This window comes from Oncorhynchus clarkii, chromosome 33 (genome assembly GCF_045791955.1).
Source record: "Oncorhynchus clarkii lewisi isolate Uvic-CL-2024 chromosome 33, UVic_Ocla_1.0, whole genome shotgun sequence".
Taxonomy (NCBI): domain Eukaryota; kingdom Metazoa; phylum Chordata; class Actinopteri; order Salmoniformes; family Salmonidae; genus Oncorhynchus; species Oncorhynchus clarkii.
The window spans coordinates 182397-207963 of record NC_092179.1 but is presented as its reverse complement, the minus strand read 5'-3'; the positions used below and the strand labels follow the sequence as shown (position 1 = coordinate 207963).

Genomic DNA, 25567 nt, shown 5'->3' with positions numbered 1-25567 from the left:
GAACTACGGCAGAATTCTTTTTTTTTTCATTAAGACATTCAGTCTCATGATACTTTAGAAGCAGACATGATAAATGAATAGTATGATGAATAGTGAAAAACTGTTGAGTGCCTTGAACGCTGCCCTGGTTAGTGCCAATGATTCACTATGTCAACATTTAGAATCACGTTAAAGATCAATATCCGAGCTTGTGGGGAAAAGCCACCATTTTAGCAGACACCCACAGAAAACGGTAGGTTATTTCTCATAACTACATCTTGATTAGTAATCTGAAGGGGTAATGTGTGCTCCAGGCACAGAGTAGATATCTCAAAGTATGTACTACATGGACACTGATTAAATAAAGACAACAATAGGATTCTCAGAAATTCAGACCACAACTGCAAAAGGATTAGCGCTGTCAATTTGGTTGTTTTACCAAGGAAATTCTATGTGGTAATATGGATAAAGCTGTCCTGGTTTACTATTCCAGTTCCTGCCTTTCTTACTATTTTGTATACTTGTGTCCACACAGAAAAGTCTAGCTGATCCCAGTTCACCCCTTCAACTTCTACCTGGAGCGGAGGAATGTCACAGTCTGACGGTTGGCTCCTTACAGTACTTCTGGTTTTTGTCTGTTCCCTGTTTGAATCAAAAGGTAACACCTCACCTTGTAGTCAGAGTGGAACGTGCCCATTTATTGTACTGTATTTGCAATCTTTAATTAAACCACCTCAATTCCAGCTTACTAGATACTTATTGAGATATTTACATTTGTGATGGGTGTCATACATTAAAATATAACTAAATTCAGTAATATGATTAAGCTACACAACTAAAACCAGCAAATCTCAGACACTTTTTTTTCAAAGCAGCTTACATATGCCAACATGTTTTATGTGTTGTGATCACTGCGAGAGTTGAACCCACAACCCTGCCATTGTTAGTGTCATGCTCTTACCAACGGATCCACACATGACTAAAGCATTGTGCCCGCTCTGCGGTGAAGTTCCCCCTAGGTACAGATCTAGGATCAGCTTCCCATCCCCCAATCTTAACTTTAACCATAAGTGGGGAAAATGCTAAATTGATTCAAGATCAACGTCTAGTTGCGACTTCACCCTAATCCATTGTACCCAGTGTTTCTGGAGCAGAGGGATGCAGGGCAGCTGCTCCGAGGGCCCCGGCGGCCCAGGGCCAACTTCTTCCTTGAGGAGATGATGCCCGGCAACCTGGAGCGGGAGTGCTATGAGGAAACCTGCTCCCAGGAGGAGGCTGCCGAGATCTTCCAGACCAAGGAGAAGACGGTACTAGAATAGCGCCATCACATGAAAGTTCTGGTCTAGGGAATGCGCACTGATGCCCTGGACCAGAGCTTATGAACGCTCTGTTTATACTTTGCGCTAACATGTGTCACAGTGGACCAATAAGAGATACATTTTAATACCATGTGTAGACTCACCGAGCCTTGATTATATAGTGATTGGATCATCTTGACTGGAAGACAAATTTATGGTTACTTGCGTAACCCCGGTAATCTGATATTATGAGTGAGACATTTCACTAGTGGAATTAACCAGAATCTCCTAAGTATCTTGAAGAACCAATCATATACGTCTATCGAAGCCCTTCACCTCATACTAAAGAGTCACCCGCCTGACCTCTGATCTTGCAAGTTAGGTGAATGTGGTTAGATGTCTCACTCATAATATCAGAGGACTGGGGTTACACAAGTAGCCTTTAGTTCTCTTTCAATTATTTGTTTTGACATCTCACTAGTGTGATAAGACCAACTCCCATATCGAACACGCTCGCCGAAGCCAGGTACTCTCAATATCAACCCTCGGAGGTCCCGACGCTAAGGACAATATGCACAAAAGAGGGTGCAGTGACAGCTAGTCGATAGAACCTCATAAACGTATGAGGGCATCCCCCAACAAGCCATATAGCAAATCTCATGCAAGGAGATGCCTTTGAACAGTGCCCAAGAGCCATACCTCTGATGGAGTTAGCCCTTAGGCCCTCTGGAGGCTGTAAACCCTTGCTTTTATAGGCCAATATAGTAGCTTCCACATAACGGGGCGGGGCGGCAGGGTAAGCCTAGTGGTTAGAGCGTTGGACTAGTAACCGAAAGGTTGCAAGTTCATTTCCCCGAGCTGACAAGGTACAAATCTGTCGTTCTGCCCCTGAATAGGCAGTTAACCCACTGTTCCTAGGCCGTCATTGAAAATAAGAATTTGTTAACTGACTTGTCTTAACTGACTTGCCTAGTTAAATAAAGGTAAAATAAATAAATAACCGTTGACGAGAGAAGGGCCTCCCCTTGCAGGGGGAGTTGTTTGCTTTTGCTCAAAGCTCTCGCCCTACCCAAGTTTTTGCACAGCGTTCGTTCTGGACACAGAGGGCCATGAAAATCTCTCTGTTTGCTTGGGTCAGCAGATCAACTAAAATGTTATGTCACATGCGCCAAATAAACCTTACAGTGAAATGCTTACTTACAAGCCCTTAACCAACAATGCAGTTAAGAAAAATTAAGTTAAGAAAAATACCTAAAAATAAGAAATAAAAGTAACAAACAATTAAAGAGCAGCAGTAAAATAGTAATAGCGAGGCTATATACAGGGGGTACCGGTACAGAGTCAATGTGCGTGGGCACCGGTTAGTCGAGGTAATTGAGGTAATATGTACATGTAGGTGGAGTTTTTAAAAGTGACTATGTATAGATAATAACAGAGTAGCAGCAGCGTAAAAGTTTGGGTAGCCATTTGATTAGATGTTCAGGAGTCTTATGGCTTGGAGGTTTAGAAGCTCTTTATAGAAGCCTCTTGGTCCTAGACTTGGCGCTCCGGTACCGCTTGCCGTGTGGTAGCAGAGAAAACAGTCTATGCCTTCCGCTGACACCGCCTGGTATAGAGGTCCTGGATGGCAGGAAGCTTGGCCCCAGTGATGTACTGGGCCATACGTACTACCCTCTGTAGTCTTTTGAGGTCAGAGGGCGAGCAGTTGCCATACCAGGCAGTGAGGCAAACCGTCAGGATGCTCTCGATGGTGCAGCTGTAGAACCTTTTGAGGACCTGAGGACCCATGCCAAATCTTTTCAGTCTCCTCAGGGGGAATAGGTTTTGTCGTGCCCTTTTCACGACTGTCTTGGTGTGCTTGGACCATGTTAGTTTGTTGGTGATGTGGACAACAAGGAACTTGAAGCTCTCAACCTGCTCCACTACAGCCCCGCCGATGAGAATGGGGGCGTGCTCGGTCCTCCTTTTCCTGTAGTCCACAATCTTCTCCTTTGTCTTGATCACATTGAGGCAGAGGCTGTTATCCTTTCACCACATGGCCATGTCTCTGACCTCCTCACCAATAGGCTGTCTCGTCATTGTCGGTGATCAGGCCTACCACTGTTGTGTAATCTGCAAAGTTAATGATAGTGTTGGAGTCAGACCTGGCCTTGCAGTCATGAGTTAACAGGGAGTACAGGAGGGGACTGAGCACGCACCTCTGAGGGGCACCCATGTTGAGGATCAGTGTGGCAGTTGTGTTGTTGCCTACCCTTACCACCTGGGGGAGGCCCGTCAGGAAGTCCAGGATCCAGTTGCAGAGGGAGGTGCTTAATCCCATAGACCTTAGCTTAGTGATGAAATTTAAGGGCACTATGGTGTTGAACGCTTAGCTATAGTCAATGAATAGCATTCTGGGTTAATGGTGTTGATGTGAGCCATGACCAGCCTTTCAAAGCACTTTATGGCTGCAGACGTGAGTGATACGGGTTAGTCATTTAGGCAGGTTACCTTAGTGTTCTTGGTCACAGGGAATATGGTGGTCTGCTTGAAACATGTTAGTATTACAGACACGGAGAGGTTGAAAATGTCAGTGAAGACACTTGCAAGTTGGTCAGCGCATGCTCGGTGTACACGTCCTGGTAATCCGTATGTGTATGTTGACCTGTTTAAAGGTCCTACTCACATTTGCTCCGGATATCGTGATCACACAGTTGTTCCAGATCAGCTGATGCTCTCATGCATGTTTCAGTGTTACTTGCCTCAAAGTGAGCATAGTAGTAATTTAACACATCTGGTAGGCTCGTGTCACTGAACAGCTCTCTCTTCCTTTTGTAGTCTGTAATAGTTTGCAAGCCCTGCCACATCCGACAAGCGTCGGAGCTGGTGTAGAGGATTCGATTTTAGTCCTGTGTTGATGCTTTGCCTGTTTGGTGGTTCGTCGGGGGGAATAGTGGGATTTCTTATAAGCTTCCGCGTTAGAGTCCCGCTCCTTGAAAGTGACAGCTCTAACCTTTAGCTCAGTACGAATGTTGCCTGTAATCCATGGCTGCTGGTTGGGGTATGTATGTGCAGTCACTGTGGGGACGACGTCATCAATGCATTTATTGATGAAGCCAGTGACCGATGTGGTGTACCCTTTTTTTATTGATCGTCACTGGTGCTTCCTGCTTAAATTTTAGCTTGTAAACAGGAATCAGGAGGATATAATTCTGCTCAGATTTGCCAAATCGAGAGCGATGGAGAGCTTTGTACGGATCTCTGTGTGTGGAGTAAAGGTGATCTACAGCAGGTATTCCCAAACTGGGGTACGCGCAATGCCTTCGGGGGTACGACATTTATTTTCTTCACATTTTCAAACAGTCCATTTATATTTTCCAACATGGCTATACATTTGGTTGAGGTTTTTTTCTCACCTGAATAGCCTCGTTTCACTGCCAAAAATCAAATTAAACCATCTGGTGTTCAGCGAAATAACAACACGATGTCAAATACAGGTAGCCTAGTCAAATAATTAACATCCAATCACATTAACCATTACTCTCTCGCAGGAATTCCACTAACGGTCCATATGTAGCAAACCGTAGATGCTGCTCATGTGAGCATCTGTACTGATGGCGCAAAAGCCATGACAGGGAGACATAGTGGAGTGGTAACACACTTTCAAGCAGTTGCTCCCGATGCCATTTGAGTACATTGCAGTACCCACCAGAATCTCTTGCTTCCAAGGGAATGTCTGACAGCTTGAAAGACGCTTTGGACACTACAGTGAAGATGGTTAACTTTGTTAAAGCAAGGTCCCTGAACTCTTGTGTATTTTTTGCACTATGAAAATATATTGGCAGCGACCATGTAACGCTTTTACAACATACAGAAATGCTCTATCAAGGGGCAAATTGACATGTATTTTTTAAATTGAGAGACAAGCTTAAAGTTTTCTTTACTGACCATAATTTTCACTTGTCTGACCGCTTGCATGATGACGTCTGGGTGATGTGTTCTCTCGTCTGAATGATCTGAATCTTAGAATTCAGGAACTCTACGCAACTCTATACAATGTGCGGGACAAAATTGCTATTGGAGCTCTTTACTGTCTGCATTAACAAGGACAACACACAGGTCTTTCCATCATTGTATGATTTTTTTGTGTTCAAATTAACTCATGCTTACGGACATTGTCAAATGTGATATAGCGAAGCACCTGGTACTTTCCTGAAACAGATGACAGAAACAACTGGATTCATTATCCCTTTCATGCCCTGCCTCCAGTTCACTTACCTATATCTGAACAAGAGAGCCTCATCAAAATTGCAAATTGGATTTAAATTGGATGCGCTCAGAGTATCTTGCCTTGACCAATCGCGCACCTATGTGAGAGTGATTCTCGGCCCTCACTAGCACTGTCACTAAATACAAGCACAGACTGTGTGTGGATAATGATTTAAGACAGACTCCCTCAAATACAACCCAACATTGCATAGTTATGTGCATCCTTTCAAGCACACCCATCGCAGTAATTCACAATTTTCAATGAACAAAAAAGGTTTTATATGTAAGATGGTTAAATAAATAGCAAAATTATTGATTGTTATTATATTATTATTTGTGCCCTGGTCGTATAAGAGCTCTGCAACTTCCCATGAGCCGGGTTGTGACAAAAACTCCCACTCATTCTTATGTTTAATAAATGTATCGTATAGTGTGCCAGGCTTACAATGATGGCAAAAAACAACATTTGAGTGCGCTGACCCTGGTGCTAGAGGGGATACACAGCTGGAGGTTGAACGTTTGAAGGGGTACGGGACTATAAATGTTTGGGAACCACTGGTGTACGCAAAAATGTGTGCTCATTTCCGACATTTTGGCAGGCTATTTGTCAGTCAACTTGTCTTTAATTAGATGTATGCAGTTTCTCTTCCGTCATTACTGCCCTAGAACACTAAATAAAACCTTGCTCACCTGAATAATGTGAATGCTTAAATTTCTAGTTGATATCGGTAAACTTTTCTGCTTCTCTCGCGCAGTAGACGTTTCGGGACCGAGCAGGAAAATGCAATAAAAATAAAATAAAAAAACAGGAAAGATTGTGAAAAATGTCCAAATGACATCAGTTTGACCTGTTTTAAGGAAATAAAAATCAGTGAAAACGACCCAACATGTTTCTGATAAGATTTCAGTTCGGCTTGGATACATATTTTTGTGGTGAAATACTATCAGTTTGTATGATACTGATAAAGATGGCACCTTTACAGAGGGTCCCTAACCGCACAATCATTCTCTCAAGATGCTGAAATAAATCAATAATATTTCTCCACTCCTTTTCCCATGTCATAATGTACATTTTGTGTATAATTTTACTGCAAAAAAAAAATGCTTCATTCTGCAGGAGTTCATATTATATTAGGCTATGTGAAAGGTTATAGACCTACAGTCAGCGCCCAGATTTCAGTACTATTCTAAACAGTAGTTCCCTTGAAGTGCCATATTTGAAGTCCCCGTCTTGACTCTTGAATTTGTGTAGTGCCTCACAATCATCATGCACAACATAGCCGGCACTTGTGGGTTCAGTCATCGTTGATTCGTGAGCATTTTCGCACAGCCAGCGAGATACCGTTCAGGCGCATTAGGCTTGTGAAGCTAGCCAATCAGAAACAAGTGGTTTACCAGCACTGAACTGACCAATCAGCGATGCGGAGTAACATACTATTTTGAGGGCAGTTTTCATTTCCACTAACACAATTCTGCTCTGAGTTTGGTGTTGGTGAAAACCGAATAACAACTGGAACTGTCTGTCGCAAAATACATGCCAATCGCCAAATGCTTTTGGGAACATGGGCACTAAACTGCAATGTCAATCCACTGAGGCAAAAAGGACAATATCAGAGTTGAACTCAATAAGAGAAAAGCTGACCACGACTCCATTTTGTTGCTCCCTGCCTACAGACAGAAGCTAAAACAAGAAGCTCCCACGCTGAGGTCTGTTCAACGCTGGTCCGACTTCGGTCGGACCAGCGTTCACGCATTCGCGTGAAACTGAAAGCGCGAACCACTGCTTTTTAATCAGGGCAAGGTGACCGGAAACATGACCGAATACAAACAGTGTAGCTATTCCCTCCGCAAGGCAATCAAACAAGCTAAGCGTCAGTATAGAGACAAAGTAGAGTCGCAATTCAACGGCTCAGACACGAGGTATGTGGCAGGGTCTACAGTCAATCACGGATTACAAAAAGATAACCAGCCCAGTCACGGACCAGGATGTCTTGCTCCCAGGCAGACTAAAGTTGAGTAAAACATTTAAACGTGTTAACCCTCGCAAGGCTGCAGGCCCAGACGGCATCCCCAGCCGCTCCCTCAGAGCATGTGCAGACCAGCTGGCTGGTGTGTTTACGGACATATTCAATCGATCCCTATCCCAGTCTGCTGTTCCCACATGCTTCAAGAGGGCCACCATTGTTCCTGTTCCCAAGAAGCAGCACTCACCTCCTTCAATTATTTGAGGAACAGAACAGAAGACGAAAGTGATCTATACTGTTCCTGGGCAGAACTGTCATTTTGAAAGCATGGGAACTGGTTAATAACTTCATTTTAAGTTCCAAGCGCCTACACAGAGCCCTCAGTCTGTCACTCAGAAATGTATTCCAGCGTCTGCCTGCCAGCTGGAAATTATTGCCGGTGTTTGTGTGTAAACTACCTGTCTCTCCCCTCTGAAGCATAGGTTACTGTAGTTTACTGATGAGATGTAACTACAAAAAGTGAAGACGTTTTTAATTATAGTACTGCTCTGCACACAAAAGCTTTGGTCAAAAGTGGGGAGGCAGGAGCAGCATTCTAAAGCAGTAATCTGTGCCACTCGATCATTTTGTCAACAGGGCATTGTTTATCTTCCAGAAATCTCTTTTCCATAACATAAATGTTAGAATTTTTCATTGGGAAATTTTTTTTTTTTTATTATTTCACCTTTATTTAACCAGGTAGGCTAGTTGAGAACAAGTTCTCATTTGCAACTGCGACCTGGTCAAGATAAAGAATAGCAGTGTGAACAGACAACACAGAGTTACACATGGAGTAAACAATTAACAAGTCAATAACACAGTAGAAAAAAAGGAGAGTCTATATACATTGTGTGCAAAAGGCATGAGGAGGTAGGCGAATAATTACAATTTTGCAGATTAACACTGGAGTGATAAATGATCAGATGGTCATGTACAGGTAGAGAGATATTGGTGTGCAAAAGAGCAGAAAAGTAAATAAATAAAAACAGTATGGGGATGAGGTAGGTAAAAATGGTTGGGCTATTTACCGATAGACTATGTACAGCTGCAGCGATCGGTTAGCTGCTCAGATAGCAGATGTTTGAAGTTGGTGAGGGAGATAAAAGTCTCCAACTTCAGCAATTTTTGCAATTCATTCCAGTCACAGGCAGCAGAGAACTGGAACGAAAGGCGGCCAAATGAGGTGTTGGCTTTAGGCGTGTCAGGCGTGCGGGTGCAGGCAGCGAACGGTTGAAAAGCATGCATTTGGTTTTACTTGCGTTTAAGAGCAGTTGGAGGCCACGGAAGGAGTGTTGTATGGCATTGAAGCTCGTTTGGAGGTTAGATAGCACAGTGTCCAAGGACGGGCCGGAAGTATACAGAATGGTGTTGTCTGCGTAGAGGTTGATCAGAGAATCACCAGCAGCGAGAGCGACATCATTGATGTATACAGAGAAGAGAGTCGGCCCGAGAATTGAACCCTGTGGCAGTCCCGTAGAGACTGGCAGAGGTCCGGACAATAGGCCCTCCGATTTGACACGCTGAACTCTATCAGAGAAGTAGTTGGTGAACCAGGCGAGGCAGTCATTTGAGAAACCAAGGCTGTTGAGTCTGCCAATAAGAATGTGGTGATTGACAGAATCGAGAGCCTTGGCCAGGTCGATGAATACGGCTGCACAGTAAGTCTCTGATCGGTTATGATATCGTTTAGGACCTTGAGCGTGGCTGAGGTGCACCCCATGACCAGCTCTGAAACCAGATTGCATAGTGGAGAAGGTACGGTGAGATTCTAAATGGTTGGTAATCGTTTTGTTTGGTCTAGAGTGTCTCCCCATTTGAAGAGGGGGATGACCGCGTCAGCTTTCCAATCTTTGGGAATCTCAGACGATACGAAAGAGAGGTTGGCCAGGCTAGTAATAGAGGCTGCAACAATTTCGGCAGATAATTAAAAAAAATAGAGGGTCCAGATTGTCTAGCCCGGCTGATTTGTAGGTCCAGGTCCAGGTTTTGCAGGACTTTAAGAACATAAGCTATCTGGATTTGGGTGAAGGAGAAATGAGGTGGGCTTGGGCGAGTTGCTGTGGGGAGTGCAGGGCTGTTGACCAGGGTAGGGGTAGCCAGGTGGAAAGCATGGCCAGCCGTAGAAAAATGTTTATTGAAATTCTCAAGTATAGTGGATTTATCGTTGGTGACAGTGTTTCCTAGCCTCAGTGCAGTGGGCAGCTGGGAGGAGGTGCTTTTATTCTCCATGGACTTTACAGTGCTTAATTACTACACGTGCTTAATTACGTCACTTTTGTTTTGAGCCAACATCTCAGTAGGCTTTGAATTGGGCACCTGGATCATGCCCTGGTGGCAACCTGGTTCCAAATCCAATCAACTTTCAGCCGATGCAAAACATGCCTACACGGCGTGATAATTCGAACCTGCTCAGCATGATTAAACCATGCTGTTACTTCAAAATACAATTTGCTTTTAACTACTTTCCTATACATATTGAATCGCTTACCTGCTCCACAGCAAGCTGCTCTATCTGATTGGTGAAGTAGTTTAATGTTGAGCTAAATGTAAAAAAATATATATATACTTCAGAGGTTTAACAAATAACAGAAAGGAATGATATAAACCAGAACTTGTTGTTGTTAGAACCGGTTCAGAACTTAATTTTGCTTGTCGGAACAGTGGAACTGAATTTAAAAAAGAATGGTTCTGTTCAGAATTAAATTATTGGAAAATAATTTGTTCCAAACCCTGGTTATAATTGATAAAGTTAGGATAGCCTGAACATGTTATTTGGTTGGTGTCTCTAGCTTGAACAGATCAAGAGTTACTGTTGGTGTGATATTTTGTGCTAATTCATTTTTGTATAGTTTATAAAGGTTTTAGAGAATTTGAAGTTAGGATAGCCTGAACGTTTTAAAGTTGTCTTATAGCTTGGAGCAGGAGCAGGACAATTTTGAATAGCAACCAGTGTATGGTTCTCATTCAAACCCATGTTAATTCATGCAAATGGTTAAAGTTCCAAAAGTATACATTGTATCAAATATCCTTTGACAAGCAATCTAAGTTGGACCAGTGTGAATATCTCAACATTACTTGTGCCAGGCCAAAAGTAAAAATCCAAAGATCCGTAGGCAGAGAAGGATTCACCCATTTCTCTAAAATGTGAAGTTAGTGAAATATAAGTTTTAATAGATTCAGGGCAGCTCACCGTTCGTGAGCCATTCATGGCTAAACAATGTCAGTCAACTCTCATGCATTCTTCAGTGTTGCTTGCCTTGAAGCGAGCATAGAAGGCACTTAGCTTGTCTGGTAGGCTTGCGTCACTGGGCAGCTCGTGGCTGTGTTTCCCTTTGTAGTCCGTAATAGTTTGCAAGCCCTGCCACATCCGGCCAGCGTCATAGCCAGTGTAGTAGGCTTCAATCTTAGTCCTGTATTCACGCTTTGCCTGTTTGATGGTTCGTCTGAGGGCATAGCGGGATTTCTTATAAGTGTCTGAATTATAGTGTCCTGCTCCATGAAAGCGGCAGCTCTAGCCTTTACCTCGATGCGAACACTGCACGGAATCCATGGCTTCTGGTTGGGATATGTACTTACGCTCAGTGTGGGGACGATGTCGTCAATGCACTTATTGATGAAGCCGATGACTGAGGTGGTATACTCAATGCCATTGGATGAATCACGGAACATATTCCAGTCTGTGCTAGCAAAACAGTCCTGTAACGTAGCATCCGCGTCATCTGACCACTTCCGTATTGTGTGAGTCACTGGTACTTCCTGCTTTAGTTTTCGCTTGTAATTAGGAATCAGGAGGATTGAATTATGGTCAGATTTGCCAAATGGAGGGAGAGCTTTGTATGCATCTCTGTGTGTGGAGTAAAGGTTGTCTAGAGGTTTTTTCCCCTCTGGTTGATGTAACATGCTTGTAGAAATTAGGTAAAACAGATTTAAGTTTGCCTGCATTAAAGTCCCAGGCCACTAGGAGCGCCGGTTCTGGATGAGCATGTTCTTGTTTGCTTATGGCCTTATACAGCTCATTGAGTGTGGTCTTAGTGCCAGAATCAGTTTGTCGTGGTAAATAGACGGCTACGAATAATGTCGATGAGAACTCTCTTGGTAGATAGTGTAGTCTACAGCTTATAATGAGGTACTCTACCTCAGGCAAGCAATACCGCAAGACTTCTTTAATATTAGACATTGTGCACCAACTGTTATTGAAAAATAGACACACATCCCCGCCCCTCGTCTTACGAGACGTAGCTGCTCTGTCCTGTCAATGCAGGACAGAGCACAGCTCTATATTATCCGTCTCGTCGTTCAGCCATGACTCGGTGAAACAAAATATATTACAGTTTTTATTGTCCTGTTGGTAGGATAGTCTCAACCGCAGATCGAGTTTTCCAGTGATTGCACGTTGGCCAATAGAACCCGATGGTAATGGTGATTTATTAACTCGCTTATTAATCCTAACAAGGCACTCCGATCTTCTCCCTCTGTATCTCCGCCTTTTCTTCACGCAAATGACTGGGATTTGGGCCTGGTCTCCGGAGTGTAGCATATCCTTTGCGTCGGACTCATTAAAGAAAAAATCTTTGTCCAGTTCGAGGCCTCCGTCACTCTTGACCATCCAACTGTGCATATCCTAAATGGAAAACATAGTATATTACTAATCACATTAATACAGGAGGGTGAAGAAATTCGGCTTGTCACCAAAAGCACTCACAAACTTCTACAGATGCACAATCGAGAGCATCCTGTCGGCCTGGTACGGCAACTGCTCCGCCCACAACCGTAAGGCTCTCCAGAGGGTAGTGAGGTCTTCACAACGCATCACCAGGGGCAAACTACCTGCCCTCCAGGACACCTACACCACCCGATGTCACAGGAAGGCCATAAAGATCATCAAGGACAACAACCACCCGAGCCACTGCCTGTTCACCCCGCTATCATCCAGAAGGCGAGGTCAGTACAGGTGCAAAGCTGGGACCGAGAGACTGAAAAACAGCTTCTATCTCAAGGCCATCAGACCACTAACATTGCGTGGCTGCTGCCAACACACTGACTCAACTCCAGCCACTTTAATAATGGGAATTGATGTAAAATATATCACTAGCCACTTTAAACAATGCTACTTAATATAATGACTAGGCAAGTCAGTTAAGAACAAATTCTTATTTTCAATGACGGCCTAGAAACAGTGTTCAGGGGCAGAACGACAGATTTGTATCTTGTCAGCTCGGGGGTTTGAACTTGCAACCTTCCAGTTGTTAGTCCAACGCTCTAACCACTAGGCTACCCTGCCGCCCCATAATGTTTATCTACTGCATCTTTATGTAATACATTTATCACTAGCCACTTTAACTATGCCACTTTGTTTACATACTCATCTGTATATACTGTATTTGATACCATCTACTGCATCTTGCCTATGCCGCTCTGTACCATCACTCATTCATATATCTTTATGTACATATTCTTTATCCCTTTACACTTGTGTGTATAAGGTAGTAGTTTTGGAATTGTTAGCTAGATTACTTGTTGGTTATTACTGCGTTTTCGGAACTAGAAGCACAAGCATTTCGCTACACTCGCATTAACATCTGCTAACCATGTGTATGTGACAAATAAAATTCGATTTGATTTGATTTACCAGGGTTGGGCTCAATTCAGATTTTAATTGAAAATGCCTCAAATTCCAATTAAAATCTTGAGTTTGAATTGAATTAGTCAACAAGATACCACATTTTTATTAAAGGAAATGGAATTTAATTTTTTGAAATTCCAACATAAGGATCTCTTCATTATATCCAGTATATCTGACTGAATTAAATGCTACTTCCTGTCACTCAAACTATATCCTGTGGCCAATTCAATTCGAATAGGAGTCCATTTCAAAATTCTGAATAGAGCCCAACCCTGATTAATGATGTTTAATTTAAATGTATGTTCTGTTAAACACTGGTTCAAACTTACCTGCAAGACATGGAACCAACACAAGAGAATGCTTATTTTTCTGGAGGTAGTCTTCAATGAAGCACTCTCTTGGCTGTCTCAGAATGTATATCTCCCTTTCCACTCTTTGGTCCTGCTCTTTTCTCTGACTTGAGTCGATGGAGAGTAACCAACCACAGTTGCTCTATTGGGTTGCTTTCTTGACCTGTAAATGCTGCGTTTAGGTGAGGGACGCAAAAACCGTCATACCTGTTGGCATAGCGGGATAAAAAAGCAAGAAAGAGGGTGATGGCAAAAGCAAGCCAGTGCGATGGTATGTGTTGCTGTGGTGTATTAAACAACACTACAGCAGGAAAAATATGACTTTGGCGGAAAGTCCTGTCTGCCGTGGCGGCATTCACCGCCAGCCTCAACAGTATTTATCGTCGTGCTCTCATTGAAAACAATGACATCCGGTTTGCCGTCTACCTCGTGCCATGTTATGTAAACGCGGCATAAGGAGGATAAATTGAAGTTACTGAAAAATAGCCTTATCTCTAAATTAAAGCATACAGTACTTTACTACCACTGTGTCTGTAAAATTAAGCTATTTTATTTCATGAATACTGCCAAAGATATATTGATGTACTGACAAGATACATGTTGACAGTATATCAAGTTGTCCGTTTTGTCACCAAAGCCCAATATACTACCCACCACTGCGACCTGTATGCTCTCGTTGGCTGGCCCTCGCTACATATTTGTCGCCAAACCCACTGGCTCCAGGTCATCTATAAGTATTTGTAGGTAAAGCTCCACCTTATCTCAGCTCACTGGTCACCATAGCAATACCCACCCGTAGCACACGCTCCAGCAGGTATATTTCACTGGTCATCCCCAAAGCCAACACCTCCTTTAGCCACCTTTCCTTCCAGTTTTTTGCTGCCAATGACTGGAACGAATTGCAAAAATTATTAGAGACATATCTCCCTCACTAGCTTTAAGCGTCAGCTGTAAGAGCAGCTTACCGATCGCTGCAGCTCCATCTGTAAATTGCCCATCCAACCAACTACCTACCTCATCCCCATATTTGTTTTTCTGCTCTTTTGCACATCAGTATTTTCTAATTGCACATATCACTCCAGTGTAAATTGCTAAATTGTAATTACTTCACCACTATTGGCCTATTTAATGCCTTACCTCTTTAATTCATTTTGCACACACTGTATATTGCTTTTTCTATTGTGTTGTTTTTGTCGCACTGCTTTGCTTCATCTTGGCCATGTCGCAGTTGTAAATGACAACTTGTCTCAACTGGCCTACCTGGTTAAATAAAGGTGAAATTAAAAATGTCTCTCCTTAACCTAACACTGGGGAGTTACAAAGCAGCACAGAGGGCTGTCTAGCTTCATTATTGTAATCATTTTTTGAATATTCAATGAGTGTTGGTGACATAAACCACCTATATTCAATGAAGAGAAATGGTCGGAATATGCATCGAAACAACTTCTATTCGATCAAATAACCATTAATGTTTTTGTTGACCAAATTCGACACTTATTGACCTTCATACAAATAGTCCTTGCTTGATGGACGAAAAACGCCACCTGCTGGAGGGAGACAGATTTTCCAGAGAGTCTTCCTCATACACTCCATTGCACATGATTTACAGATACCTTCATAAGATTAGTACACTCCCTTCTAAAAACACATTGACATAGCATTAATTAATTATTACAACTAATAATAAGCTAACATACATGTTATGAGTTTTGGACCACTGTTCCTGGACTTTTCTCAGTTTAGCCAGTCTGTCATCAAAGTGAGAAAGCCTCTTTTAAAAGAACATTAGCTAGAGCAACTAGCTAGCTACGACTCTGGTCAAAACCCACTGTTAAGCTTACCCACTAATGGCAGGTAACCTCAATGTAGCCTATAGATATGAATTGCACAAGAATGTATACATTTATGGATTTTTTTATGCATCGTTTTCTCTTTATTCAACCCACCCGCCCTTCATTCACAAAATATTTCATGACCCTAAACCCCCCCCCGCTCACATGTTAATGCAAGGTGTAAGTAACCAGGCCTTCTTACATGACAGGATAGTCAGAGGAGTAGGCTAAAGTGCATACAGCTCAAAATACCACATTTAAACTGACTGTAATCCCTTTTGTTTTATCTTACAGATGGAGTTTTGGTATAGGTATAAGAGTGAGTACCGTATTGCTTCATTAGATTATTTTCAGTTGTTTTGAAAATATCAGAAATCCGCATTGTCACTTAAAAGGAACGCTTGTGATGAGATGTCTCTGTATGAATTGTGAATTAGATCTAAATCCTTGCCACTACAACCCATGTAAGAATGGAGGAATCTGCACCATCGATCGGGATGGATACCTCTGTCTGTGTCCCCCACGCTACGATGGGAAAACCTGTGCAATAGGTATGGTTTTACTCAGTCATAATACATCTGTTTTCCTGTGTCTATAAACTCTCACCTCCTGAATTACATGACCCCAGTCATAGACTGGAATCCACACTGAATATTGCTTTGTTACAGGACTGGTGCCGTTCACACTGGCACGTCTACAACAGAGGTGGCAAATGGGAGGAAATATAGGAGGTTGCAATGGCATAAATGGAACGGTATCAAACATATGACTCTGTTCCATTCCAGTCATTAAAATGAGCCCATCCTCCTATAGCTCATCCCACTATAGCTCATCCCACCAGCCTCCTCTGGTCTACAATCATTGTACAACACGTCCCAACTGTTGTAGCACGGCAGATTATTTTGTGAATGTGACCTCACTGGACAATTTACAGGACAGTTGTTGGAAAACCACTTGCAGAAGTTACTGTACAACCCTTCTCGTAGTTGAATGAGTGTAATGTGAACTCTCCACATTGCTTTCACATTTTGCTCCCATCTAAGGGGAAACCAACATATTACAAAAGTATTCAGACCCCTTGACTTTATCCACATTTTATGTTACGTTATTCTAAATTATTTTTATCTATTAATCTACACACAATACCCAATAATAACATTGCAAACAGATTTTTGGAGAAAAAAAATCAATTATAATACGTATTCAGATCCTTTACTCAGTACTTTTTTGAAGCACCTTTGGCAGCGATTACAGCATTGAGTATTCTTGGGTATGACCCAACAAGCGTAGCACACCTGTATTTGGGGAGTGTCTCCCATTCTTCTCTGCAGATCCTCTCAAGCTCTGTCTGGTTGGATGGGGAGCTTCGCTGCACAGCTATTTTCAGGTCTCTCCAGAGATGTTCAATTGGGTTCAAGTCCGTTTCAAGTCCGGACTCTGGCTGTGCCACTCAAGGACATTGAGACTTGTTCCCAAGCCACTTCTGCGTTGCCTTGGCTGTATGCTTAGGGTCGTTGTCCTGTTGGAAGGTGAACCTTCGCCCCAGTCTGAGGTCATGAGCACTCTTGAGCAGGTTTTCATCAAGGATCTCTGTATTTGCGCCGTTCATCTTTCCCTCGATCTTTCCCACAGTCCCTGCCACTGAAAAACATCCCCACAGCATGAAGCTGTCACCACCATGCTTCACCATAGGGATGGTGCCACATTTACTCCAGACGTGACGCTTGGCATTCAGGCCAAATAGTTAAATCTTGGTTTCATCAGACCAGATGAGAGTCTTTCAGGTGCCTTTTAACTGAGTAGTGGCTTCCGTCTGGACATTGTAACAAAGGCCTGATTGGTAGAGTGCTGCACAGATGGTTGTCCTGTCAGTGTGACCATCCGGTTCTTGGTAACCTCCCTGACCAAGGCCCTTCCCCCCCGATTGCTCAGTTTGGCCGGGCGGCCAGCTCTACGTAGAGTCTTGGTGGTTCCAAACTTCTTCCATTTAAGAATGATGGAGGCTGCTGTGTTCTTGGGGACCTTCAATTCTGTAGAAATTTTTTGGTAACCTTCCCCAGATCTGTGCCTCACCACAATCCTGTCTCTTTCGGACAAATCCTTTGTCATAGCTTGATTCTTGTTCTGACATGCACTGTTTAGAATAAGGCTGTAACGTAACAAAATATGGAAAAAGTCCAGGGGTCTGAATGCCCTATCTAAACAATAGAATTAGGACTTGTTTATAAAACTCGCTAGCAAACTAATTACTGTACTTATAGTAGGAAGTATTTGTACGCTAATTTTGATTGATACTGTAGGATCCTTCAGGTTAAAAAAAGAAGAGCTAATTGCCTGCTCAATAAAATACAATTTAGGAGTCAATTATTTTCTACTCTTCTAATACCACAAAATGGCCATTTCGTTGAAACTTGTTCTGTTCCTCCAGAGGTGTTTGAGTGCCAGTTTAAGAATGGTGGCTGTCTGCATTACTGCACCAACCAGGAGCGCACCACAGGGGTCCAGTGCAGCTGTGCAGAGGGCTACCAGTTAGATGAGGACGGCAAGACCTGCTCTGAAGCAGGTAGACAAAGCACTGAAAAACAAATCACCTATTTCTTTACAGTCTCTAGAGGCATATGCTCTAGATAGTTATGGTTTTCCTGTACTGTACATTTTCATTGCCAGTGGCGTTCCCTTGTGGGAAGAAGCAGAGTGAGGCTTCCCTGCATCGCTCTCTGCTGGACGAGTCCGAGGCCTTGACCCTCCGCAACTCTGACAGGAACCTCAACATCTCCATGGAGGTAGAAGGGAACTCAACTTCCAGACTGTCTGGGATTAACTCAACCCAGCCAGGTGGGAACAGCACTGAATACATGGAGGGTGCTAATGAAGACAACCGGATAGTGGGAGGACAGCTGGAGAGGCAGGGAGGAAGCCCATGGCAGGTAGGCCTACAACACAGGGCTACGAGGTGGCATTATTTTTTATAAATACAGTACCAGTCAAAAGTTTGGGGACACCTACTCATTAAAGGGTGTTTATTTTTTTATTATTGTAGAATAATAGTGAAGACATCAAAACTATGAAATAATGTAGTAACCAATAAAGTGCTAAAGTATTTTATATTTGAGATTCTACAAAGTAGCCATCCTTTGCCTTGATAGCTTTGCACACTTGTGGCATACTCTCAAACAGCTTCAGGAGGTAGTCACCTGGAATACATTTAAATTAACATGTTTCTTTCTTCTACTTTCTTTGCTCAATCAGTTGTCTTGTGACAAGGTAGGGGTGGAATATAGAAGATAGCCCTATTTGGTAAAAGACCAAGTCCATATTATGGCAAGAACAGCTCAAATAAACAAAGCGAAACGACAGTACATCATTACTTTAAGACGTAGGTCAGTCAATTTGGAAAATTTCAAGAACTTTGAAAGTTTCTTCAAGTGCAGTCACAAGAACCATCAAGCGCTATGTTGAAACTGTCTCTCATGAGGACCGCAACAGGAAAGGAAGACCCAGAGTTACCTCTGCTGCAGAGGAGAAGTTCATTCCAGAAATGGCAGCCCAAACAAAAGTTCAAGTAACAGACACATCTCAGCATCAACTGTTCAGAGGAGACTGTGTGAATCAGGCCTTCATGGTCAAATTTCTGCAAAGAAACCACCACTAATAATAAGAGACTTGCTTGGGCCAAGAAACACAAGCAATGGACATTAGACTGGTGTAAATCTGTCCTTTGGCCTGATGAGTCCAAATTTGAGAATTTTGGTTCCAACCGCCGTATCTTTGAGACGCAGTGTAGGTGAACGGATGATCGCCGCATGTGTGGTTCCTACCGTGAAGCATGGAGTAGGTGTGATGTTGTGGGGGTGCTTTGCTGGTGACACTGTAGGTGATTTATTTAGAATTCAAGGCACACTTAACCAGCATGGCTACCACAGTATTATGCAGCGATACGCCAACCCATCTGGTTTGTGCTTCAGTGGGACATTTGTTTTTTCAACAGGACAATGATCCAAAACACACCTCCAGGCTGTGTAAGGGCTATTTGACCAAGGAGAGTAATGGAGTGCTGCATCAGATGACCTTGTCTCCACAATCACCCGACCTAAACCCAAATGAGATGGTTTGGGTTGAGTTGGCTGCTTTTCCTTCACTCTGCGGTCCAACAAGGGCTCAGCATCTGTGGAAACTCCTTCAAGACTGTTGGAAAAGTATTCCTCATGAAGCTGGTTGAGAGAATGCCAAGACTGTGCAAAGCTGTCATCAAGGCAAAGGGTGGCTACTTTGAAGAATCTAAAATATTATTGTTATTTGTTTAACACTTTTTTGGTTACTACATCAAATTTTGTTTGTCACATGTACCACATACAAAAGGATGTTAGTGAAGTGCTTACTTACAAGTCCTTAACCAACAATGCAGTTGAAGAAAAATATGTGTTAAGAAATGATTTACTAAAATAAAAACAGAAGTGAATCTTTGTACAGCGGGTACCGGTACAGAGTCAATCTGCGGGGGCACAGGTTGGTCGAGGTAATTGAGGTAATATGTACATGTAGGTAGAGGTAAAGTGACTATGCATGAATAATAAACAGAGAGTAGCAGCAGCATAAACATGGTGGTGGGAGGGACAATGCAAATAGTCTGAGTAGCAAATTGATTAGCTGTTAAGGAGTCTTATGGCTTGGGGTAGAAGCTTTTAAGAAGCATTTTGGGCCTAGACTTAGCGCTCCGGTACCGCTTGCCATGCCGTAGCGTGGGCAATTTTTAGGGCCTACTTCTGACACCGCCTGGTATAGAGGTCCTTGATGGCAGGAAGTTTGGCCCCAGTGATGTACTGGTCCGTACGCACTGCACTCTGTAGTGCCTTGCGGTCGGAGGCCGAGCAGTTGTCATTCCAGGCAGTGATGCAACCAGCCAGGATGTTCTCGATGGTGCAGCTGTCAAACATTTTGAGGATCTGAGGACCCATACCAAATCTTTTCAGTCTCCTCAGGGGGAATAGGTTTGATCGTGACCTCTTCAAGACTGTATTGGTGTGTTTGGACCATGTTAGTTTGTTGGTGATGTAGACACCAAGGTACTTGAAGCTCTCAACCTGCTCCACTACAGCCCCATCAATGAGAATGGGGTCGTGCTCGGTCCTCCTTTCCTGTAGTCCACAATCTTCTCCTTTGTCTTTATCACATTGAGGGAGAGGTTGCTATCCTGGCACCACACTACCAGGTCTCTGACATCCCTATAGGCTCTCTCATCCTTGTCGGTGATCAGGCCTACCACTGTTGTGTCGTCAGAAAACTTAATGATGGTGTTGGAGTCGTGCTTGGCCATAGTCATGGATGATCAGGGTGTACAGGAGGGGACTGAGCAAGCACCCCTGAGGGGCCCCTGTGTTGAGGTTCAGCGTAGCAGTTGTGATGTTGCCTACCCTTACCACCTGGGGGTTACCCGTCCGGAAGTCCAGGATCCAGTTGCAGAGGGAAGTGTTTTGTCCCAGGGTCCTTAGCTGAGTTGAGAGCACTAATGGTGTTGAACGCTGAGCTGTAATCAATTAATAGCATTCTCACGTAGGTGTTCCTTTTATGCAGGTGGGAAAGGGCAGTGTAGAGTGCAAGAGAGATTGCATATGTGGATTTGTTGGGGCGGTATTCAAATTAGAGTGGGTTTAGGGTTTCTGGAGTGGGTCTATGGTTTCTGGGATAATGGTGTTGTGAGCCATGACCAGCCTTTCAAAGCAATCCATGGCTACAGACGTAAGTACACCAGGTTAGTAGTCATTTAGGCAGGTTACTTTGGTCTGCTTGAAACATGTTGGTGTTACAGACTCAGTTGACAGGTTGAAAATGTCAGTGAAGCCACCTGCCAGTTGGTCAGCGCATGCTCAGAGTACACGTCCTGGTAATCCGTCTGGCCCCGCGGCCTTGTGAATGTTGCTGTTTAAAGGTCTTACATCTGCTGCGGAAAGGGTGATCACACAGTTGTCCAGAACAGCTGATGCTCTCATGCATGCTTCAGTGTTGCTTGCCTCTAAGCGAGCATATAAGTTATTTAGCTCATCTGGTAGGCTCGTGTCACTGGGCAGCTCTCGGCTGTGCTTCCCTTTGTTGTCCGTAATAGTTTGCAAGCCCTACCATGTCCGACGAGCATCAGAGCCAGTGTAGTATTTTTCAATCTTAGTCCTGTATTGACGCTTTGTTTGATGGTTCGTCGGAAAGCATAGCGGGATTTCTTATAAGCGTCCGGGTTAGAGTCCCGCTCCTTGAACGCAGCAGCTCTACCCTTTAGCTCAGTGCTGATGTTCCCTGTCATCCATGGCTTCTGGTATGTACGTGCAGTGACTGTGGGGATGACATCATCGATGCACTTATTGATGAAGCCAGTGACTGATGTGGTGTACTCAACGCCATCGGAAGAATCCCGGAACATATTCCAGTCTGTGCTAGCAAAACAGTCCTGTAGCTTAGCATCTGCATCATCTGACCACTTCCTTATTGAGCAAGTCACTGGTAGTTCCTACTTTAGTTTTTGCTTGTAAGCAGAAATCAGGAGGATAGCGTGATGGTCAGATTGGCCAAATGGAGGGGGAGGGAGAGCTTTGTAGCATCTCTGTGTGTGTGTGGAGTAAAAGTGGTCTAGAGTATTTTTTCCTCTGGTTGCTGGTAGAAATTAGGTCAAATGGATTTAATTTTCCCTGCATTAAAGTGCCCGGCCATTAGGAGCGCCTCCTCTGGGTGAGCATTTTCTTGTTTGCTTATGGCCTTACACAGGTCGTTGACTGCCGTCTTAGTGCCAGCATCGGGTTTGCGGTGGTAAATAGACAGCTACGAAAAAAATGTGATCTACAGCTTATCATGAGATACTCTACCTCAGGCGAGCAAAACTGAGACTTCCTTAATATTAGATTTTGTGCACCAAATAGACAGACCGTCACCCCTTGTCTTACCGGAGGTGACTGTTCTATCTTGCCGATGGACCAAAAACCCAGCCAGCTGCATGTTATCCATGTCGTTGTTTAGCCACAACTTGATGAAACATAAAATTTTCATTTTTAATGTCCCGTTAGTAAGATAGTCTTGATTGGAGCTCTACTGACACAACCCTGTGGCACTGCAGGCACTAATCTCAGAAATCATAATGCATGTAGTGTATGATGATGACAATAGTGTTTGTGGCAGGCCCCTAATACTAGTCCTACCTGTTCCATGTCCCTGCAGGTCATGCTCTGGAGGGAGGATGGGTATGGCTTCTGCGGGGGAACTCTGATCAGTCAGCGGTGGGTGGTCAGTGCCGCACACTGCATGCAGGAAACCCCTGACCATGTGACTATCGGTGAGGCTGTGTGATCCACTGTTTAGAAGTAGTGAGCATACTGTCAAATGCTCTAGCAGTTTGAGTGTCCGTTGAGTTTTTTTACTCTGAGAATTAGAACCTAACACAATGAAAGCTTAACCAAGTTCTCCCAGGGGGTCAATACAGCTGCATCAGACGACATTTCACACAAGCACTGATATTTAACCCTTCCTTCTGAGTCTCCTGCACATCTGAACAGCCAATGCATCTGTTGCTAGACAGAACCTTGGTGATATCTGTTCTTCCTCTGACTTCTACCCCAAAGTGCTCACTCCTCCCAAACTCACAGCTGTCATGGTTCCTGGTACCAGACTGTGTCTTCTCCTCCCAGAGGATCCCTCCTGGCTAACAAAAACATATCCTGACATAATGTCAATGTCATACATTACCCGCTCTCCCCTAGTGACATGAATAAGTATATTTCATATTCTCAGAACTCAACAAGTGCAACATGTTGACGAGCCATTGTGCCCGTTTAAATTGTCTGTCTGTGTTTTACAGGGGACTATGACAAGCGACGTCCCGACCCAAACGAGCAGAAGATCAAAGTGGCGAAGGTCGTCGTCCACCCTCACTTCCATGACTACACCTTCGATAGCGACATTGCTCTTGTCTACCTCTCTGCCCCTGTGGCGCTGAGCCCTGTGGCGGTGCCCGCCTGCCTTCCCAATGGTCAGCTGGCCCACCACCTCCAGAGGGAGGATGTGAGGGGCTTGGTCACAGGCTGGGGTGCCACACAGTACCTGGGGCGCTCCTCACGCTTCCTGAGGAAAGTCGCTCTGCCCGTGGTCGACCAGCAGAAGTGCATCCGCTCCACGGAGCAGGTCATCACAGACAACATGTTCTGCGCGGGCTACCTGGAGGCCAGCTTGGATGCCTGCAGTGGGGACAGTGGGGGTCCCTTTGTGGTCAACTACCGCGGGACCTGGTTCCTCACAGGGGTGGTGAGCTGGGGGGAGAAGTGTGCCGCCAAGGGGAAGTATGGCATCTACACCCGGCTAGGGAACTACCTGCATTGGATACAAGATACTATAGAAAGGCAGGCACATAACAGTTCACATACCTGAGGTGCAGCTCGGAGACAATCCCAATTCATTCCCTACCCCTTGGCGCTTTGATTATCTGAAGGGTCTGGATAGGTGCAAGCAGTTTAGTGGTGGCGCTTCTACCATACTGCTTACACACCTGCAAAGATCAAAGGGTTAGGGACAAGGAACAAATTGGGAGTGGCTGATAATGAATTCCAAGTCAAACCCTAGCCCCTAAACAATTTATGTAGATTTTAATTGCCCTCCGCATTAAATTGCCTTCTGAGGAGGAATTTAAACCATATAGGGTACAACTGTCCAATCCATTTAGCTCTACAGAAATGCACAAGTTATGGAATGAGTTGCATCAGGGGGTTCAGAAGATAGTTCAGAGGATACACTGCAACAGAGCGTTCAGATAACTGCATATCATGTCAGAACATTGCAGATAGAAATGCAATGAATAGTGCTTCAACAAGTTAGTTACCTTATTTCATTTTATTGTGAATAACATATTACAAGTTAAAGATTTGACCACATACAAACTGTGCATATTGTTAATCAGGTATAATTTGGTTCCCAGAGCACTTTCAGTTTCCCTGCCCCATTAAAAACAATGTACCCCCAAGTAATGCAACGTTTTAGGACTGTTATTGAAACTTAACAGTACATGTGTTGCAATAAGTAGTTTGAATTATTTCACTCAAATCAATGCGTCATGTTTTTAAGACATCAACAGTAGTGAAATGAGATTGATATAGTTCAAGGCCTTAGGTAACCTTTCTCAAATAAAGAAGAGAAATCAAGAGATCTGGTGAAACCCTCTTTATTAGGAAAGTAACTTCGGAACCAACCAGCACACAGTGAAGACACACAGGCAAGCTCCTAAGTCTGTACAGCTTCTTCAGAAACAAAGTAAAACAATGAAGGCCTAATGTATATTCAATATGGAGCAATTGCAATTTAAGGGCAATGTTTGGTAAACGCTAAATGTCTGCTCAATCGCGCTACAACGTGAATCTTCCACACTCCGTATTGAATCTATCCCAGTCTAGAGGACCGAAGGCCAACCAGCCTGTGAATCCACACCACTATCATACATTCTGGCTGGGCTGAGGGGGTTTATATAGGGAATGGTCCCATGTGCTTTAGCCAACTCTTCTAAACATTGTCATGCTAGTTAGAGGAGTTGGCTAAAGTGCACAGAACTGGGACCCTGGCCCAAATCAAAGAAATAATTGCATTATTCTATCATCCCTTCCTTGGAATAATCACAGCTCTGAATTGAAGCCTATGCTTTCATGTAGCCAATCACTTCAAGAAAGTAATGATGAACAATTTGAACTGGGACCATGCTATAGGAGCAACATATAAAAAAGGAGAAATAAAAAAAGTCTGAAAAAAACTAGAAGTTTTAAAAATCAGAGGGGCATCCGGTTGCCCTGGACGCTGATTTTCACCGCGTGGCCCGTCTTTGTCATACGCTTGATGTCGGCAAAGCGACGCAACTGTTTGTCCACCCGTGACATGCCCTTCTTAACCGGGGCCTGAGAGACAGAGGGAGGAGGAGAGGATTAGTGACGGGAGAGGAGAAAGTTAAACTACTCACTAAAACAGTGTTTCTTCGACAACATATATATATTTGCCGTAGTGGTAATATACTGTAGCACCACTATAAACCTAGCGAGTGAGGTTACCAAGACACAAACACTCTTTGGAATCATGAAAATTTGAATGTTTTGCATTCGAAACCCTAGTATTTAAAACACAACACTAAGTTGAATAGTAACACATTCCCCACGCCGGACACAGAAACTCAAGCGGCATGCTGGTATAGCCTAATGTCTTAAAACCAGCGTACTTATTAAATTAT

The 25567-nt window shown here is 43.7% G+C and overlaps 2 protein-coding genes across 14 annotated transcripts in view; one reads left to right on the top strand and one right to left on the bottom strand.

The window, feature by feature from the left end:
* Window positions 1-140: 140 nt before the first annotated feature.
* LOC139393155 (coagulation factor IX-like) lies at window positions 141-25099 on the top strand. The gene is made up of 9 exons (XM_071141545.1): window positions 141-232; window positions 515-637; window positions 1120-1286; window positions 15628-15652; window positions 15771-15884; window positions 17762-17896; window positions 18001-18260; window positions 22531-22645; window positions 23168-25099. Exons 2-9 carry the CDS (start codon window positions 568-570, stop codon window positions 23731-23733), a joined length of 1452 nt encoding a protein of 483 aa, XP_070997646.1. The 5' UTR covers window positions 141-232; window positions 515-567; the 3' UTR covers window positions 23734-25099.
* The window catches only part of LOC139393152 (protein IWS1 homolog), a 35738-nt gene continuing 34675 nt past the window's right edge, over window positions 24505-25567 (bottom strand). For all 13 annotated transcript variants that reach the window (XM_071141542.1, XM_071141541.1, XM_071141533.1 and 10 more), the window contains one exon: window positions 24505-25241. Coding sequence is in view for 6 of the 13 variants with exons in the window: in XM_071141541.1 (XP_070997642.1) it covers window positions 25116-25241 (126 nt within the window). In the remaining 7 variants the exon portion in view is untranslated. The remainder of the gene's footprint in view (window positions 25242-25567) is intronic.